This window comes from Strigops habroptila, chromosome 2 (genome assembly GCF_004027225.2).
Source record: "Strigops habroptila isolate Jane chromosome 2, bStrHab1.2.pri, whole genome shotgun sequence".
Taxonomy (NCBI): Eukaryota; Metazoa; Chordata; class Aves; order Psittaciformes; family Psittacidae; genus Strigops; species Strigops habroptila.
Genome location: NC_044278.2, coordinates 71,677,980 through 71,699,257, shown reverse-complemented (window position 1 = coordinate 71,699,257; position 21,278 = coordinate 71,677,980). Strand labels below are relative to the sequence as shown.

Below are 21,278 nucleotides of genomic sequence, written 5' to 3'. Positions count from 1 at the left end.
TCCTTTTAAACACCATTTATATAAGGTCTAAATTGCCATACACATACCATAAAAAACATGACTAACTCATTCTTTTCTAAGAATAAAATCTAAGAAGCTACACTGCAGCAATGGAGGAGGACAGCAGGACTCATTAGACAGCCTAGTTAAGGACAAAGCTGTTTCCTCAGTTCTGCAATTAGTGTCGCACATTAATTTGTAGTGTACGCTCTTAGCCACAAAGCTTCACTTGAAAAACTCTCAAAAAAAAAAAAAAAAGGTTTCAGCAGCTCTAAAAAATTTCCAAGAATATGAACAGGCACAGAAATCTCTTCCCTAATCTTCAAAAAGTCCAGTAAAATAGAATCCAGACACAAGCACACAGCCTTCCTGACAGCACCATTTTTCATTTTCCTCCAGCTTACTGGAAGTGTAACTATTTTTACTAGGAAACAGCCAGACACCTGGTATTTTATTTCCTGTCTTTATGTGTTGCTTTCCGTCCATTGGTCTCCTCAAACAGTTTTGAGTTTGTGTTCCACTAGCTCTGCTCCACACATCCAGCGACTTGAGGAGAGGAAAGCATAAGGACTAGAGGTAAGCCTTTGCCTCTTCTCTTGAAAAGGCTCTCTTAGGTTGCTACATGCCTCACTTGCATGCTGAAAGTAAAGTTACAAGACTATGGAGCCAGTCACTGCCAAACTGAGCACTGCCAGTCTCGACTAAAGCAGTTCTGAAATTTCATTGACACTGAAAAGTAAAACCTTGCTCTGGACATCCTGTGTGGCAAATTAGCAAGAAAAAAAGAAATCAAGCCAAGAGCTAGTCATCAATCAATCAATCACGGGTCATTTTTTTATCATCTTATCTCTGCTTCAGCTTTCCATCTGAAAAGTGGAGATGATACGAGACCTCAAAGGCATATTATGAAAGTTAATCCATTGATGTTTCTTAAACACTTTGATTGCCAGAGGAATGCTCACAATTACATTAATAATTCTGTACTCAAGAGTAGGATTTGAATAGTAAGCAGTAAATCAGGCACAGAGCCTTGTAGGGAACAAGGAGGCAACAAAACATTCACAGCTGTTTCTTAATTGAGCTCTGCTCATCCTATGTGCACAAAGAGCAAGGGTACAAGACCAATGTCAGAGAAAGCAGAGAAGTAAGAACGTGTTCCCACCTCCAGAGGCCACAATATAATGCACATACTGAACCTCAAATTAAAATTTGATGGGCCCTTTCAAACAATATGGAAATAACAGATAAACACTGGACTCTGCAGTCCTAACATGTTTTTAGGGCAAGTTTTTCTAAGGTCAATGCCCAGCACAGGTGAGTATGTCATATATTATTTACACTTACTGTTTTGTGTACATACAGAAGGATGCAAGAAATGCAAACAGACTGTAAACTCAGGGTATATAAATACACTTATCATTTGGAAGTCTGTGTACATCCCACGAAAAAAAGCATGGAAAATGATGGCTTTGCCTTTCAAAGCTGACATTCTTTGGTGCAAAGCTTATCATAACACCGAACATACTAACTTGAGATAAACAATCTGCAGAGACAAACTTAATTATCCCTTCTTCTAAAATTACCCGTTTTGCTGTTTCAATCAGAGAAGCCGCTTCAGTCTTGCCCACTTGTTGCACCATTTTGTAAAACAAGCCATCTTGTTCTTGGAGCAAAATGTAAGGTTCACCATATTCTTTCAGTCTTCCTGCATCTAAAACCTATTAAATCAGAAGAAACCAATGTATTAACATAAGAAATTCAAAACCAAATGTTAGAGACTACAAGCAAGGGGGGAATGTATGCACTTTAAGTGCTAAGGTGAATTTTGCATCCTGAAAATGAAATATGTCCTCTTCAAACTAGCACAGCACTTTCTCAGTTTATAGACCTGTTGTACAATTTTAGAGTGCCCTACAGCCATTCCACCTATAGGAATCCAATGCAAAGTTATGCAGAATATGGAAATACAATGTTTGTGAAGCCAACAAAGCAGATTATAAGATTCATTGTGTAAGAAAGAAACAAAGGCCCAAAATCGGCTCTGAAGTAAACACCTGTGGGTAAAAACCACGCAATAACCACCAAGACGGTTAAGGAAGAATAAATAGGTCTTTTGGATTAGAGGAGGTGAAGATGTAATTAAAGAAAATGAGGGTGTTGCTGAAAAGATAAACAATTTATTGCATCAGTTTTTGCCAACTACATATTAGAAAGAAACTTACCCTGAACCTATTCTTTCTACATAAAAAAAGATGAGATGCCACCAAGGACATAGGTACCCAAAAGAGAGGAAGGGAGAAGGGAAAAACCAACAGAGAAACTAAAAAGGCATTAAGTCAGTAAGCCACAGGGAATATATACAGTCAAAAATATTAGAAAAAATTAAGAATAAACTGACTGAACCGCTAAGAAAATATTCTTACAATAGTGACTCTATTTAAGGACTGCATGGTAGTGAATATTGCACTTACATGTTGAAAAGCCTTACAGGATTCATTCAGGGAACTTTTAGACTAGCATATATATTTTGAGGTAAGAGAGCAATTTAGTTTAAATAATCATTAAAACACAAGACGACACACAGATCACAGGTAGAATTTATTCTCCGCAGTTTTAGGAAACGTAAATTGTATCTCAGAAATCTGATGTAATTCTTAATGCACCACAAGAAAACTAAAGGAGAAATGGTTTATACGGATTTTCAGAAAGGTATCTGGTGTAACTAAACAGCTGTGTTACAAGGGATAAAAATTTCTCAAGAATCTGGACAGAAAACGGAGATTAGAAATAAACTGCATTTTTCTTTGTGGAAAGCTGAACAGGCAGGAACTGGTGGAAACCACATTGTTCTGGCATACGTGGTAGCTACGTATGTGTTAGTCATCAGAAAAAGGAGTTATCAGAAAAGCGACAAACCTGCAAATGACACAAAAATGTGCAGGTAAGTCTAGACCAGAGGAGATTCAGATACACTTAACTAACCTAAGAGAATAAGAAACATAATAGCAGGAAAAAGTCAATATTGACAAATGCAATGCACTCAGATACTTAACTGGCTTATAAATTAATGGTATTGACTCAAGAAAGAGATTTGGGTATCAGTCTACAAGTTCAGTACTTTAGTCCACGTGCTGGTGCAGCCGTGTAAAAAATAGAAAAAAAAAAAAAAAAGATTTATGTGAGAAAACAATATAATTCAGAATGTATTTTTTTTTCTTCTAGAAATAAAAAACTGAATACACATGGCACGCTATTGAAAAAGATACTGCCACAAGAGAGGGACTTCAAGGACTCATAACCCCAGCCATAATCGTGGTGTACATACTTGTAAGAAAAAAAAAGATCTAAAAAACTGGAGCTGTTGATTTCAGGAAAGAAGCGAATAAAAGGTATTATGAAGACAACTTCTAAAATAACAAAAATCATCTTCAAACGTCTGTTTGAAAGAAGAACTCCAATAAGCTTGGAGACAAATTCAAAGCCTTGTGAGGAAACTATCAATCTTGCACTTTGCCTGTGCAAGTCCTTGAAGCAAAACATCCCCATGGCCAAGGGGATCTCCAGGTGGCCTGGACCCCCATTAACGACAAAACCTGCAGTGAAGCAGGACAGCTGAACCTATCTCTTTGCTTGCACTGGTGTGAAAAATCACACGCACGATCGCATTCGACTCAAATTTGACACCCGGGACCCAGCACCGGGGGAAAGGCCCCCACTCCTTCTCTTCCAGTTCACTTCAGTACATAGCATTTGAATGGAAAATAACTCAACCAACAACAGCAGCATAATTACATCTCATTTTATAAATTGTATGCACAGAAACCTATGAGGAGTTATTTTCTATTTTTAAAAGCTCCTATCTTAGAGCACCCAACTTATACTATGATTTTCTTTGCAAACCATTTCCAGGACTGTTTGGTATATAGCTGAAGAAAGTGCTCACGGAAAAATTTGAAAATATCATCATAGAATCACAGAATGGTTTGTGTTGGCAGGGACTTTAAAGCTCATCTAGTTCCAACTCCCTGCCATGGGCAGGGACACCTTCCACTTGACCAGGTTGCTCAAAGCCCCGTCCAACCTGGCCTTGAACACTGCCAGGGATGGGGCAGCCACAGCTTCTCTGGGCAACCTGTGCCAGTGTCTCACAATACACAATAGATGCAGTATTTCACCTGCAAAGGTATACTTGCACACATGTTCATTTTTCAGTGTACTTACTCCTATCCTATTTAATCTGAACATTCAAGGATTAATGGCAACTTTAATCGCAATCTTTTAAACACTCCAGTATGTCACAGTTAAGGACAGCTTCCTCAAAAATGCAATAAATTAATTTACCATATACAGTTCAACATAAGAACAGGATGTTTCTGGTGCCCTGAATAAGTATTTTTCAGTGTAGCATTAGATTATGTAACCACTCCTTAAGAAAGAAAACAAAAAAGCATCTGCATTAAATGTGTCTCTCACAAATAAGGAACTACAATAGCAAAAGCAAAGGGTTTTTTAAAATTTATATTACTGTGGTATTAGAATTTTAACATCCATTTTGCAAATATCTGAAACAACCACAAACAGGGACAATCTTTCTGCTCCAGAGAACCTAGGGAAAAAAAGGAAAATTTATTTTTCCTTGAGAAGTTTTAAACAGGCAAGTCCAGAAGATGAACAGATAGAACAAGTGATTTTGGGCTAGAAAAATTCCATTCACATTTTAAACAAATCGTGAATCTATAACATCCTTTCTTGGTGAATAAAACCAAACTTGTGTTACGAAAATAGACAAACCAAAACACGGGGAAAACAAACTGTGTTCCTTTTTTTTTTTTTTTAAATCTGAAATGAAAAAATAAAGAATGAAACTGAACAGACAACATCATTCCAACAAGTCAGGAATAATCCATAAACCCTACTCACCAAGGAAAAACACTGTTTCTATTAACTGCTGTCATCTATGAGACAATGGAAAAATGCAAGCTGATTTACTTGATAGTTATACGTTTATATACTTATACATTTATTAAAAAGCGCTTAGACAAAGAGATAGGTACTCTTCTTTGAAGAAGTATGTGCTGATAAAATTTAAATAAATAAATGGGTACTTTGGCTAAGGCTTTGCATACTCTTACTCACTGACTCCAAGCCAAATTAAAATCATTAGGACTTCAAAAAGACAGCTAATCATTCAGGAAAGGTGGAATCTGCTGTTTACCAGCCACATATTTTCCGATCAACCCGCATGCAATCCTTATCACTGCACAATATGACCGAATTGAACCCAGATGCGTTCCAAGGCAGTTGTACCAGTGGAACTTGATACAGAAAAGCCAGAGAAGCTTGTAGCTGGTGAAATCAGATCGGCAGGGTGATTATGGAGGACACACGCAGGAGCACGTGACTCTGAATCAGACTGGGATTTCGTTATAGGCTTTAACACACATACTGACAGGGGGATTTTGGACAAATCACTCAACTTTCCAGCTCCTCGGTCTGGCTCTTTATAAAACACACTAAATAAAGACTCGTAATCATTCTGTGGGAGTTAACTGCCTGTGAAATACTTAGACAGCCCAGACTAAAATAAAAACAAACACAAAAAAAGCTATATAAAGCCAAAGTAGTCAGTCATACATAAACCAGGGCCAGATCTGCCACTGTCTTGCAGTGGCAGCTTCTTTTACCTCGCCTGAACTGTTGTTGCCTTTGTAGCCACATCCTTATGACTTCAACAGGATTTTCTCAAGTCGAAGTGTAACTCCAACAGTACAAAATTTACAAAACTGGCAAAACTAGGGCGGGGGGGGGGGAGAAGGCACGCAGAAAAATTCTTATTCAATGGAAATTGCTCACGTCCTTGCGTGAGGTGAAACTGCTCTTTACTTACAGCTATCCACATTATCCTTACTCAAGCAGAACTATTCTTACATCTTAAGCTCAAAAAGGGCTCAGATACTATGTTCTTGAGCAAAATCCTCTCCTGTCACCTAATTCCACTCCACCTAATGTTTCACCCTGGTTGAATAGGCTGGGGCAGTGCCTGCTTACCCCAGCTGTGATCTTTTCAGAAGGATAAGCACCACGCTGGGTAGAAGGCAACAGAGTTTTGAACAGCACTCTGTTTGACATGGAGGCACAAAATGCCATAGAAGGACCGAGATTAAAAACATGGCAGGGAAGGACAGAGAAACAGAAAAGCAGCATTTGAATTTGTCTAACCTGCAAAGGCAAACGTGAAAATGGAGTATTAGCCATTTAAATGTGTTTATGTTAACTCTAGCTAGCACAGAAAGACTATTTGCCTATGCCAGAAAACTGTTGCTGAACTAAATTTGCGTAAGATTTGGCAACTATAAAATAGTTGTCCATTTTGCCTCATGCCTACTTTACCAGGGTCTACCTCCACACTGCCTAGGCTTCCTCCTTCACCACCCCAAACCTTGCAGTATTTCATTCCACAGCCTCATAGTTTAATGTATCAACCATGACAAAAAAGCAAGGGAGGGAAGACAAAAAGGAAAACATAAAATGGTGAAAAAGAAATCAGAGATCCATTTCACAAAGAGAGAAACGAGACAATGAATGACGAGGATACTACATCAAGATAGTCCAGTTTCCAGTAGAGACTTCAGAAGCAGCACCCTTTCTCCCTGATGATTCCTGCAACTAATCTATATGGTTCTGTTGCACAGGACTTTGGCAAAGCACACATTCATTTTGTAAGTGAATTTAAAGTCTTGTGGATTAATATAAGCTAAATAGATGTCATTAGCCACAGAAAGAACATGTACCCTTAAAAATTCTGTTACAAATACCATGTATTTATGGCTATCCATAGACACAAAAAAGGAAGTTCTAAATCCTGCATTTTCTAACTTTCAGCAACAAAAGCAGACAAACCAAGAGAACAATAGTTATAAAACATTCTGAGAAAAAAAAAAAAGCAGTCCAAGGTTGGAAGTGTCCAGCAAGAGAGGAGGGGGGCATGGGAATTTATTTCAATTATTACTGAGGAATGACTAGTATTCCTATTCACGTTCATCTTCACCATAAAGCCAGAGGAAAAACAGGACATTTAAGAGTTGATCATAAATGTTTTTATTTCCTATTCAAAAGGAAAATAATCCAAGCAAATTATCTCCTAGGGAATACATCTGATTTAATTTAGACTTGGAGAAGACGTCACCAAACAGCAAAATTATTATTAAAGTTCAAAACTCTGCTAGGATACAACTTTGAACAACGTTTTCCTCAGAGAGCATACATCAAGATGATCTCCAATAAAGTCCTGGGAAGAGGAGAATATTTGGGAGATGCTTCTGGTTACATCATATTATAATATATTTACCCAAGACAATACATATTTGTGGGAAAGAGTCGACAGCCTGTGCTCCAGTTGGCATTGAGCTCAGATACAAGCATGTCTCTTCTGTGTCTTCCATCTCATCATGGTTTGTCAAAACAGATCAGAAACACGTACATACTTCTCTGAAGAATCATTTATAAATATTCACCTATCTAAACAGGTGTGTGAACATTGAAGAACACTGAAAAGGCTGCAAACATAACTCAAGAATCATTTTAAAGGTGTCCCTCCCCCCCCCCTTTTTTTTTTTCTTTTTCAGTGGTGGGGCTTTGTTTGGCTGTCTTCTGTTTTTTTGTTTTGTTTCTTTTTATTCCTCAGGTTTAATCTAAGCATTGCCCAAGCTTCTTCAGGGTTCCTATACAAATTACTCTACCAGTGATTCCAGACAAATTTGATGCCAAATAATGCACTTTTCATACATCACATGTACAAACAAAGCAGAGCACACTTGGGCATTTACCTTCTTATAATCTGAATGATTATTTTCAGTCTTTCCAAACATCTCATCTCAGCAGAGCTTAACTTTGTTGTAACAATGCCAAATCTGTCACTGGTCCCTGGGATTTGCCATGTACCCCCTGCTCACCTTCGCCTGCTTCATAGGGGGAACCTCAGTCATTTTGTTCTGTAACCAGAAATAGAGAATTTCTTTAAACTGAAATTATTCTTGAGATGTAACTCAGGGAAAATCGAGGATGCAACACTGCCTGAAAAATTGTTTCACATATGAGTTATCTTTACTTTTCTTCCAGGGGCTTGAAATTCTACCTTCTTTTTCTCCATCTGACAGCATGCCACTGTAAGCTGGCTGGAATGTTGTGGGGAAAAGTATCAATTATATATGTAGTAATGAGTCTTACTCCACTGATTGATAATCATTTGATAGTAAGTCCTCCTGTATCTTGTTGGAGGGAAGAAGCCTGTTAGCCAGCCAATGCAGATATCTCTTGTGTTGTTCAGTTTCCTCACCTCAAAACATCTGATATACCAGTGCAAGTTCAACCTTTGCCTTAGAGAGTATAAAAGGACCTTGTGCCAGCTCTTACCAACAGCAGTAAATGCTGACAAAACTCTCCCTTGGTCAATCAGTAATGACTGTTTCCATCAGAGTAAAGCCACATTTCTCAATTGGGATTGCAGAATGGCTCAAATGTGGCTCCGATGTGATAAAAGATACACTTTGGTTTCAGAAATCCTACTCTCTAATAAGGCTTTTGAGGGTCTTACAAAGTTAGATAAGCTACAAGGATATTATACTTTTCAAGAGGTTAAGGAATATTGTTGCAGATGACTGGGCATGTCTCTTGTTTTATCAGCTTTGGATGTCAGTGAACTTGTGGCTCAGCTGCCATGCACATGGTTTCACCTTATCAGAAGCTCTCTGTTCAAAGCATCAACCACCAGCAAGTCCTGTGCTAATTTGTTTTTAAACAATAATATAGTATTTCTGAGAGAGAAAAAAAATCATTCTTCACAGATGTGTTAGTACAATGGTTTGGGCTGGAAGGGACCTTAAAGATCATCTAGTTCCAACCCCCCTGCCATGGGCAGGGACACCTCCCACTAGACCAGGTTGCTCCAAGCCCCTGTGTCCAACCTGGCCTTGAACACTGCCAGGGATGGGGCAGCCACAGCTTCTCTGGGCAACCTGTGCCAGCACCTCAGCACCCTCACAGGGAAGGATTTCTTCCTAATATCTAATCTAAATCTACCCTCTGTCAGTTTAAAGCCATTCCCTCTTGTCCTATCCCCACAGGCCCTTGCAGAAAGTCCCTCTGCAGACTTCCTGTAGGCCCCCTTTGCGTGCTGGAAGCTGCTCTAGGGCCTCCCCGGAGCCTTCTCTTCTCCAGGCTGAACAAGCCCAACTCTCTCAGCCTGTCTTCATAGCAGAGGTGCTCCAGCCCTCTGAGCAACTCTGCGGCTCTCCTCCGGACTCACTCAAGCAGGTCCATGTCTTACTGTCCTGTCCTTATACTGATGGAAACACATTCACACACTAATGCCTGACAGAATGAGAGATAAAGGTTCATCAAACATTGGCTTCACTTCCTGCAGTAATTCAAATCCAGCTCTTCATTTGAATGCTCCCAGCTGAAGTACTACTGCAATAATCAGTTGTTTTATTTAGGCAAAAGAAGAATCTTGTTGGGCAGCCCTCTTCAGATGGGAGCAGCTTTTAAGAACTCAAAGGTGCCAATGTTTTGGAGAGATGTGGCTTAAAACTGGCAAAGAGAATCAACAATCCTAGCGTCTTTTCAAGCTCATTGTGATTTTGACTCATTGTAGAGATACCTGGGCAGGTGTGATATTCAGGTTGAATAAAAAGAAATAAATTTAGTTCTAATATTCCCTAGACCATATTTTCAAGACAGAAGCTTAGTCAAAAAAGGAATTTTATTGGTGTTTGTTCCTTCTGAATAATGACAGCAGGTGTACAAATATGAATGTATCTATCTACTTTACCATGGATTACTGGTTTCAGATCAACAGGTACTTTAGGAAGAAGGAAGAATTAGGTGAAGAATTAGGTACCTAGTTTCAGAAATTTGGCTTTCATTTGGATGCCAGAGAGGGACTAGTCATCAGGGACTGCAGCGATAGGACAAGGGGTGATGAGTTCAAACTTAAACAAGGGACGTTCAGGTTGGATATAGGGATAAAGTTCTTTACTGTGGGGTGGTGAGGTATGGGAACAGGTTGCCCAAGGAAGCTGGGAATGCTCCATCCCTGGCAGTGTTCAAGGCCAGGTTGGACAGAGCCTTGGGTGACACGGTCTAGTGTGAGGTGTCCCTGCCCATGGCAGGGGGGTTGGAACTAGATGATCTTAAGGTCCTTTCCAATCCTAACCATTTTACGATTCTATGATTCAAGCTACTACAATCCATTAAGTTCCTTTAAATTCTTTTAACAGAACAGACTTCAATAGCGCAAGTATAATATACAGTAATATTTTACTACACCCTGAACACTGGGCTAATACAAGGTCAAAAACCCTTTCAGCTCTGTGTTACAGAACAAAAAAAAAACCAACCCATTTTATACCCTTGCAGTTCTTCTGCTTCAGAGTTTTGAAGGTCTGAACAACAGTTCTGAATGTAGACCTAATTACTTCTACTCTTCACAACGTTTCAGGTTCCAGAAAAATTTATGGTCTTGTCAACTGACCTCTCTTAGCTATCTTATGCACCTGACGGCCTGTATCTGTCAACAGGTAGCTCTCCATCAAGAAAACAGTCCTACACATACATACTTGAGAGAGTCAACACTAAAAGCAACACACACAGTTTTCACAAAGAACTGGTCAACAACTGTATGTTGCGACTTACATAATCCCCTCTAAACAGAATGTGTAAGATTTACTGTAAAATACATTTACTTTTCAGCAGCAATATTTAAGTAAGTGGCAAAAAAAAAAAAGCTACCACAGGAAGAGCCAGTAGACCACAGCACTTACAGCTTTAAGTCTGTATTACTAATTTAAGTGCACTACCACCACCTTCCTACATTCTCCACAACTCCATCTGAAGCTGGGCCACAGCAGCAAAAGCTCACATGAATGTTTCAGTAGGTCACCTGGGGCTTCCCACTCCTTCAAGAGCTCTGCTTCTCACTGGGCTGCATTCGGACTTCCTCACACTTATTCTCCCTCTAGCTCCATGACTCTTGCATTTCTGGCAGCACAAGGCTTCAAAAGGAAGGGTGGAGACTGGCCTTAACCTGACTGCTGTGTGTACACTGGTGGGTACGGCACCTTCCAGGGAACAGGGAGCATTGCATCCAGGCCTCCTCAGGCAGAAGACGATGTAGAACACATATTTCCGCAATCCCTGGAAGAATGCTGTCATCCCCGTGCTACGCAAGGGCAGCATTGTCATCACTATCGTGTTTGCTTAGGGATCTGATAACACCATTGCCCCATCTCCAAATGGATGGATGGATAGTAAGGTGAAATACTGGGTCAGATACCAGAACTCCACGTAGAGACAAGCAAGCACTCAGACCCTGTGTACTGCATAGCATTTTCTGTCTAGCTGTAGGTGACTCCCCTTTCACCATGCAAACTGCCTGGATCTCTCCCCAGACTTTTCGATTTGCTTTCAAGATGTTTACACGTACTCTTGGTGGACTGATTGCCCTGCTGAAGTTAGATGTCTACAGCGCATGAAACACGGTGCCTGATTTATGAGGCTTAGATGTTCCACCACGGTAAACATTATGTCAGAAACATGAGAACAACTGAACGAGGGAGGCTTACCGGAAAGATGTGGGAAGTCATTTTCTATTGACCAAAAAAACAACTCAAGTCTGGCTGTGAAGTACTTTGTGTTGTTACCCTGAATACTACTCATTTTAGAATGTAACCACAACAGGTTTTCCCATAAATAAATCAAATCTCTTCCCGTGATTCTCTTCATCAAAAACTTCCTATTTGAAAGTCAGTTTTTAATTACTAGATCAAGTTCTGCTTGCATAAAGAGTTTCCATTTCAAAGAAGTACTGCACTGATATGAAAAGTCTCTGTGGAGAAACATCCTTGTCATTGGAAAACGCACAAGTTTTGACTGCTCTGTGGCTTTCCTATAGAAATACCATGGCATAGCATATGGAGCAAACAACTGCCATCAGGCTCTTGCCAGATGCATATACTTAATTTGCTACTGATCCACTATGTCCCTGGATGAGCCTCAACTTCTGTATGCTTCTGTTTCTCCCTGTTTCCCCTTGCAGTTTCTAAGAAGTATTTCTCAAGCTGGAGAAGGAAGCAGATAGGAGGGGGAAGAGTGGGTGATGGGGATTTTATGATACCACTAGAACTCTTGGGAGTGGTGCCTCCTGGCTGCAAATGCAATTTATGTAAAAGGCCCTTGCCCTCTAAGGTGAGGACAGGACAGAGAAGCAGCTGTTGTGGTGGTGGGGAACCTACACGGAATGAGGTGCCAGCAATGCAAGCCTGAGATGAGGTTCTGCCAGGATTTGCCATCACAAAAGAGGCATCTTCAGCATTTATACCATCCTCCCCTTCTGCTAGGGAGCAGGGTGGCTGCTTGTGCCAAAGAGCTAAAAACGGGTCCTGCTAGCACCTTATGGGAGGAGTTACAACCTGAGTTCTCAAACTAATGAAAAAGGAATGAGAAGATGTCCTATGAGACGCTGGAGCAGCACAGAGGGAAGATGGGGGAGGAGGGAAGGAGTTTGAAAACCGCTGGATTATAATTTTATGGTAGTATTATTTGATGGTCTGACTTAACAAGTCTTTCCAACTTTGGTTCCAAAGATTGTATGGATGCTTCCCTATCTCATCCAGGTGTTTGAAGTTTAATTAATTAATGTTTATAAAGAGCGTTACAATTTCCAGATGAAAGGTCCTATGCAAGTGCAATGTAGTATTACTCATTGAGGTGATTGGGTTAGAGAGTATCACGTTACACAATACAGCTCTTCCCTCAATGATTTTAAGCTTTTGAAGTTCTGATAAAATGTGTTTATCACTAAGATAGATATAATGGAAATACTCTTAAGGCGTGACCTGGATTATGAAACCAGAGGTATGGTTTTGGGAATGGAACAAACGAGAATTAAAACAACTCCTGAGGCCAGATTTGTCTACAGTTGTATAAAATGTATTCTGTTCTTTTTTTCCTCTTCCAGTAGGCTTTTCTTCTCTTTTAAAATAGAACCAGTTATTACGATGGGTGTGAGCAGACATGCAACAGTTCATGTTCAGTTCCTATTTCCATACTCATCCAACTTGACATTTTCTCATGACTTTCTCAAAATTATTTTCTGTTCTGTTTAGTTTTTTGGGTTTTTTTTTTTTTTTTTTTTTTTTTTTAATGTTTGGATTAAACATAAAGGTGAATAATTTCTTTTTGGAAAGTTCTGTTTTAACCAGCAATTAAATTGAATTAAATCAAAAACTTCTGGACAACACCAAACCTGAGATTACAGTCAAGACGCTTAAGATAGGGTTGACATGTCACATCGTCTAGTGTGAGGCATCCCTGCCCATGGCAAAGGGTTGGAACTATATGATCTTAAAGGTCCTTTCCAACCGTAACCATTCTATGATTCCACGACATTCAAAGCTATTCTTACCTAGACAGGCTAAAAGAATAAGTCAGCATGAACTTCATGACACTCGACAACGGCAGACAGAGGCAAAGTCCTGAATCTGGAATTGACTGACCCCCTGCATCAGCACTAGTTGGGGATTAACTGCCTGGGCATCCGCTGTGCTGAAAAGGAGGTGGGGTCCTGGTGTTGGCTATGTTAACAAGAGTGAAGCAGTCTGCCACATGCAAACAGGAGGTCAGATCAAGGAAATTGCTTTATTTAGTGCTCACCAGATCAGAGCTGGAATATGGTGACCAGTTTTGACGCCTCAATACAAGAAAGATGAGGGTAAACTGAAGCAAGTTTGAAATAGTGTCACCAGTGTGGACAGTGGACTGGAGCACTTGACCTATGAGGAGAGGCTGACAGAGCAGGGCTTTTTCACCCTGGAGAACAGATGGCTTCAGGGGACTTAAACAGCAATCTTCCCATGCCTACAAGGAAGTTACTGACACGACAAAAGCAGGGTCTTTAGTGAAATACACAGTGGAAAATGAGAAGCAACTGCCATAAACTGAAGGGAGGCTTCAACTGGATAGAAGGAAAAAACCCCAGATTTCATGGCAAAAAATTAAGCACTGGGGCAGACTGCCCAAAGACACTGTGGAATCTCCAACTTTCAATGCCTTCAAGACCCAACTGGAAAAAGCCCCGAACAACCTGATCTGAAATTAGTGCTGACCTTGCTTTGAGCAGAAGGTTAGACTAGCGACCTCCTGAGGTTCCTTTCAATCTCATTTTATGGGAAGGGAAGGGAAGGAAACCCTAGTTTATGTTCAGCTTATGTATGCTTATTCAGGAATGGGCTTGGACTTCTGAGATTGGGCTAAGAGAGTCAAACAAGTCCATTCAAAATGTATTTGAAAAATAACTTTACTCATTATTTGTCAAAAGACAATTGTTAATATTCCAACTGCCAGGCTCCATCTTTGTTCTTCTTCCCTAGCTTCCTAACAAACTTACCATGATAGCAAACAACAGAGATTTGGGATGGCTTATAATGAATAATAATATATAATGAAGGCATTATTGCACTAAAGGTCTCAGCTGAAGAAGAAACAAACCCAGGGTTTTTAATAATACCGAGTAATGGAAGAACAACACACTTCGGTTTGTGCACTTTTAAAAAAGAACCTGCATCAAGTTAAATTTGTGAATTACTAAAACACATTATTGACTAACCAAATTTTAAAATACACTGAAAGCTTTCTTCAGCTGAGTCTTCTCAATTTTTGTGATACTTAAGTAAATGATTACTTTTTCCATGAATGCTCTTTTTATTGTTAAGGCACTCCTTAATAGTTAAGTCTTCTATTCTTTTTCCTTGCAATTTTTAACATGTATTTTTCTTATTCTTCCAAAATTCTGCTATATTCCCACTAGGAGTTACACGCCTGAGTAAACTCAAGTAATTAAAAGTGTAACAAAAGCACACGTGCCATAACTGATCACTCTAAATATGTGATCATATTTCTGATTTGTCCAGACACAGTATCACTAGCTCTTTTCACTCCTTTCTCCCTTATCACCCTCCTTTTTCCCTCCAAAATTACAGATATCTGTAAGATCAAAGTGGAGCAATGTGAAAAGGTGAAAAATATTTAAGAGTTACTAATGACTGCGGACTAAAAGGCACATAATCTTACAAATCTTTTCTTTAATGCTCTAAAGAAGTCAAAGGCATTCAAAAAAGACTGTATTAGACAATGTATGAACATAAATGCACTTTTAGGAAACTAGAAAACTGAAGAGTAGCTAAACTGAAACCACATTATGTTAAGAATAATGTACAGACTTTAAAAATGCAGTAGCGTAGCTATATATTTGCTAATAATACTGAGCAATTTGGGGAGAAGGGCAATTTCTACGCTTTGTTCCAATGATTTTTGGCAAAAAAGTAAACAAAACATTTAGTTTTCATTACAACTGTGTATTAAAGGTAAACCCATGAAAACATCTTCATGGAAAAAGCATTCTGTGCATAACATGTTAATGGTAGTTAATGAACCAAAACCCACAGAAATCCCTTTGGACAGCTAACAAACACACAGAGCTATTAATTAGGTCACAGTTGTTTCCTCACAAATCTTTTGTTCACTTAGTTGTAGAAAACACCAACATATCCATTAGACCTGTGGGGAGGTATTCACCAGTGAAGAAAATATTTATTTATTATAAGCTAAATGCTTGCAGTTATATGACTACTTATGGCAGTTCTGCTGGTTTCTCTCTTTGTAAGTAAACTGTAATCACTCGGTTCACAATCTATTCTGCTGCTCAGAACACCACTCACCTCAATAGGTCAAATTGTTTCATTTTGTGGACTTCAGGCAACCATTGTAACTCAATCACAGATTTTAAAATGTTTTGAGCATCCAGTAAAAAAATTGAAAGAATTAACATGCTTCATTTTCACAAAGCAAAAGTTGAAGAAAGTAATTTTTTAAAGTTACCACTGAGAGGTGAAGGGTAATTTCTGTTTGAAGCCCAGTTAAATTTGAGTTCCAGTCATGAACACGGTTTGCCCACTGTCACCTACTTCATTAACTGGGTGTGAAGAAAATGCTTGCAAAGGGCTCCTGTTCCTACTGCAGAAAATTGCAAAACTGCAGGCTGCACATCATTTCAAGGACACAGACCAGCCTGGTCTCCTGAGAGCCTAGGGAAGACCACTGCCTTTATTAAAATAATCTGCAAGTATTTCCTAATTTCTATGCGTGTGCAATGCACTGTGGGGCAGACAAAATGGCAGAGAAGGTATTTCATAGTGGCAAAGTCTATTGCTGTTCTGTTGGAAACAAAGATGGCAGAGGCTGTTGCATTGGTGGTGCTTCATCTTTTCTGTTTGAACCTTGCTTTAGAAAGCTGGCCCTGTTCGTTACCTCACCAGTCTAGTTCCACTTCTCCCACCACCACCCTTGCCCGAGGGCAGCTGCTGCCTCCTTACCTCCATGTCTCCTGCCTCAGAACCTCTACCACTTCCTCCTCATACATCCCACACCATTAACTATTGTCACTGCCTCCCTCAGCCCACTGAGACTGAATTAATAAACCTGACAGAATCCAGCTGACTCTGTCCAGAGCCTCTTGGGTGTGTCTTCACAGCCTCCTAGTGCTGGCAAAGTTTATGGCTGGCTCACGTCTGCTGCTGCGCCTCACCTGCAATGGGTTCATGCCTCACAGGTAGGAAACCACAGGGCCAGGCAATGTAAGAAGTCTTTTCAGGTCATTACTTCTATGGTTTTATGAGTTGCCAATCACAGTAACTAGGGTAACTACGTTAACTAGGATAAGTCTAAAGAACAATTTTGCCCACTTTTGGACAAAAATTAAGAAGAAAGAGTCAATAACACTATTCTTCAGGGAAAAGAAAAAGGAAAAAAAGAAAAAATCTAAGCAGTTAACTGTCTTACCATAATCCTATCACTGTCAATAATGGTGTTCAAGCGGTGTGCAATGGTCAGCACTGTGCAGTGAGCAAACTTTCCACGGATCGTCTTCTGAATGAACTCATCTGTTCTGAAACACAGCAAGAGCAATGCAGACAAAAATAAGATGTTTGCATGGACAACTGAATGGCAGGCAGGTTTTATGACTTCATCGAACATGACTATAGCAGGAAATATGCTTAGGAGGTCGTTATAGTACTTCCTCCTCTCATTATGTTAGATAACATGGGGGTATATCATGAAACATACTCCAAAAATTTATCCTCTAAATACCTGAGAGAAAAAAGTTTCTTCTTTCAAGTAGAGTAATAGATTTCATTTCAGGAGACTAATTTCTCAGGCTTTGATTACAGAAAGAGAAAAATTCTGCTGTCAGATATTCCTAGAGATTTCTACACGATCCTTCAAGCATTAGTTTGCATAAGCAGTGAAGAAAAGTTGGTGAAAGTAAATATCCTTCATTGCAATAAATCAACTGAAGAACGAACACAAGACAGCCTATAATGAAGGTTCTTGATTTCAACTGCAAAAGGGGGTTATGTAAAAAAGGTGGTTGGTAAACTAAAGTAGGATGGGAGTAGCTCAAGAACCTGAATACAGAAGAAAGAAAACCTGGTATACTCCATTAATCAAAAGTGTTAACTGGAATGCACAATACAAGGAAAGCAATAAAAGCTTTCAAGTTAAGAGCCTCAACCTACTATATGAATTAACCACCTAAGAAAAGAATATCAGAAGGAAACATAAGACTTGTAAAGAATGAAAACTAAGCTAGAGCACAGACACTGAAGCATAAGGTTAAAGTGCTAATTGTCACAAATAAAGCCGAGAACACGAAGATACACAAAACACTAAGGTTCTTTAGCTGTATAAATAAGCGTTAAGTTAAAAGAGGTGCAATACTCAGAAAAGTGGAGAGTATTCAAGTAACTAACTTGAGTACAAAAGAAGCATTGACACCACCTAACATAGAGCATACCAGTCAGCATACCAGTCAGGGTTAAATGTGGAAATCTATATAGTCCTCTCTTTAGTCAATAAAAGGGGAAAGGCATGGCTGGAAGGAGTACTTGAATTAGGGAGCCATCAGGTAATGAATGCCCTCTAGAGGCAGCCCACATTGCACAGGAAGCCTTGGCTTCCAAACCAGGCACAAAGCCAGGCCATGTGAATACCCACATATTGCCCACTAGCATTCAAAAAAACAGTGAGTGACAGCAATGGAGAAAAAGGTAAAGAAATTAAAATTCGTGTCCGATAGAAGGGAGACACAAAGAACTCAAAATATACTGGGGTTAGCTGGACCAAGGATGCTCCAGCCTAGAAGTCTTGGAGGTTCTGATTTCCAGGATTTCTATTAAAACATTAAATGGTACTTTTATATATAATGACTGGAGAATAATAAATGCCGTAGATAGGGTTAAAAAAAGACAAAGAAGATATCTGCATAAGCTGGTATATTTAGGCAGCCATATTCGCTTCAACCAGTTGCTTACAAAGCCTCACTTCTTCAAATTGTTAAAAGTAACTGGAAAAATAAAATAAAATACAACAAAGATTCATGCAATACATGTTGTCCTCTGACAAATTATTTAGACAGAAGTACAATATTTGCTACACTGAATCTGTCTGCACATGATAAGTATTTAGTATTACTTCATAAATTAAGCAAAAATAATTGTTCTGATGTCACCATGTCAGGAGGCACTAACAATACAAGGCGGATAAAGCAACTTCAGAAGAACAGGATGACTTAGAAGAATGGATTAACCTCTAAGTTTCCACAGTAGAAAGCACAAGCTCATGCTCTGAAGGACTGAACATAACTTCCGTTACAAACAAAGTTTAAGCAATCAGCATGACAAAGGAACAGACAGATGCCTGCAGATGACAGAATGATCATAGAGAAGGAAGACATAAACAGTTAAGTAACAGTTCCCACGCATGTTGACTGTCATCTTCATCTGGGGCCAGAAACATTTAAGCTCTGTCATGAGCTTAAGAGAACTAGGTCCTGGGTCACAGTCTGAGAAGGCTTAGTCCTTCTGCTCCTACTTCCTAAAAGCAGATGAAGAACATGGAGGGAAGCAGGTGTTCCTCAACATCTCTTCTTGAACAAAGGACAGCATGCAGTCAAGGAAGGAGACAAGAGAAGTCAGGACAGAGCCATGCTCTTTAGCCTTCTGTTTTAACAGTTTCCTTGAGAGAAGAAGTCCTTCATCATTAATGTCCCACATCACAGGAATACCACCGCTTTCAGTGTTAATGCATGTATCTGGTTTTGCTATCTTCTCAGCAATGTCTCAATGACTTGACTACTCTCCCTTTCAAAAGAAAAAAATCATGGCCATACATGAAAACACTCAGTAGGGGAGAGGCTTATATAGATAGCAGGATGTGTTCTCTGTAATGGTTAGAATGGCAAAACAGAAACAAAAGTCTCAATGCTCCTTAGAACTATGTGAAGAAAGCCTTTTTCTTTCCTTATAGTCAAGCTCAAGGTGAGGTTTCATGCAGAGCTACTATGGAGCACAGAGAATCACAGCTTGCTCAGGGATTTTGAAAACAACTTTTTATAGGGCTCAAAATGGTTTGTAACTCTCAGGTTATTCCTATTGTTATCTGAGAAGAATGCCTCATCCTTGAACATCCCCATCCTCTGCATTCATTTATTGTATCTCCCTTTATTAAATGCATTCCTTAGAGCACCACCTCTTCCTACATTTACAATAAAACCTATTTCTCATTCTCAGATAGATACTATCAAACTATTATTTTAAACAGGTATTTCTTGAATATAAGCTTTTCCGTAACAAGAAACTGCTGGCCATATTGTGGGTGTGACAAATGTTGCAAAAATGAGACTACAAAGTAATCAGAAACAGACCTATCTTTAAATACCATAGTATGAAATCTCATGTAGGCATGTCCACTGACAGGGACTCGATCAGATCCTCTCTACAGTTTGTGGTAGATCTTGTAGTACAGTTTTTTTTGGGGTGGCAGGCAGAAGCATCATCAGTAACCTCCAGGAGAATCTTGGGAAGAAGGTAGGAGAGGCAAGAAAATCTAAGACTAAAGGACCTGTGTACAGAATTACATGCTGACAGAATGCAGAGACTATATCTAGAGCCATGTACCCTCTAGAAAATTGCTAAAGGAAGCAGCATTGCTGTCCTTTTTTCAGGGCATAAATAGACTCTTTGTGGAATCTACCACACTGAGAAAGTGGCCAGGCAAGTGCCAAGTGATTCCATGACCCACCTCAGTGGATCAAACCCCATCATCTTTCAGGCACATTAGAAACCAAAGATGCAACCTGAATACCAAAACCAGGGCTGCTGGACGACAAAAGCTCAACCCTAATCTGATTACATGAAAATGGGAACCACAACGCTCCCCATCGCAAGGAGCAGTCCAATAAGAAAACACAAAATGGTGGTATGGCTGTCCCACTGGCATCATGGGTTGAGGATCCTAACACCAAGTTTCACAGCAATCCAAGATCTGGTTTAACCTGAATTAGTTGACTGTGTAAAAAGAAAACTATCTAAAGAGCAAGAATAAATACAACCTGAATGAGAAGCAACCAAGCTGCTGAAAGGTACACTGGATAAGTCATTATCTTCAGTCTAATGTCCGCTTGGGATTGTCCTGGAAGCGTATCTCACGCTACACAATTCCTGAGTGGCTTTAGATAATTTCTCCAAAAGAGAAACAGCTACAGACAGCAGTTAGATGTAACGAAAGGTTAAGCTGATTTAAGGCGATTAATGAACAGAACTACGTGCAGTGGCTGTTTTTACCAGACTTAATGAACAACCAATGTAAAAATGTGGCAGTGGAGTGCTCCCAAGCAGTTTTGTCTTTTATAAGCAGTAAAAATATGAGCTAACGCATCATATTGAACCAGTGTGCAGAAAGCTTTGCAAGTTCAACTTACTCAGTATTTAAAAAAGTCTCAGTTACTAAGGATTTTGTTTCAATGCATCCCTAAAGCGACTACCGAAAGATTTTCAGCTCTTCTGCTCCATATTTCATACAGCTTTTCAGAATGGTTCAACTGCTTTAAAATTACTCCATTCTTCAGGGTGAGAATGACAGCTTCAGGACCAGGAAGATAAGATCAAATTAAACGTCTGTCAGTCATCACGTAAAACATGCAAGTAGTCTGACTTAGGGCAACCTTCTTTATGGCAAGCTCCTCCCTTCCCTCACGACAGCGCTGACACCCCTGCTGCAGAGCAGCTGGTAGCTATGAGGAGCAAGAGGGAAAATAAGGGTACGTATGGGAGCTGGAAGATGTAAGAAGGAGGGAGAAGGATGAACTCTCACCCTGCTGTCATATC

The 21,278-nt window shown here is 39.6% G+C and overlaps 1 protein-coding gene across 3 annotated transcripts in view; it reads right to left on the bottom strand.

The window, feature by feature from the left end:
- Window positions 1-21,278, bottom strand: part of ABCC4 (ATP binding cassette subfamily C member 4) — a 152,919-nt gene that overhangs the window by 7,508 nt on the left and 124,133 nt on the right. For 2 of the 3 annotated variants that reach the window (XM_030476125.1, XM_030476126.1), the window contains exons 29-30: window positions 16,894-16,999; window positions 1,584-1,718 (exon numbers count right to left, since the gene is read on the bottom strand). In XM_030476125.1, the coding sequence (XP_030331985.1) occupies window positions 1,584-1,718; window positions 16,894-16,999 (241 nt within the window). Of the gene's footprint in view, window positions 1-1,583; window positions 1,719-16,893; window positions 17,000-21,278 lie in introns of those variants that run through there. The other variant, XM_030476127.1, reaches the window with a different exon arrangement.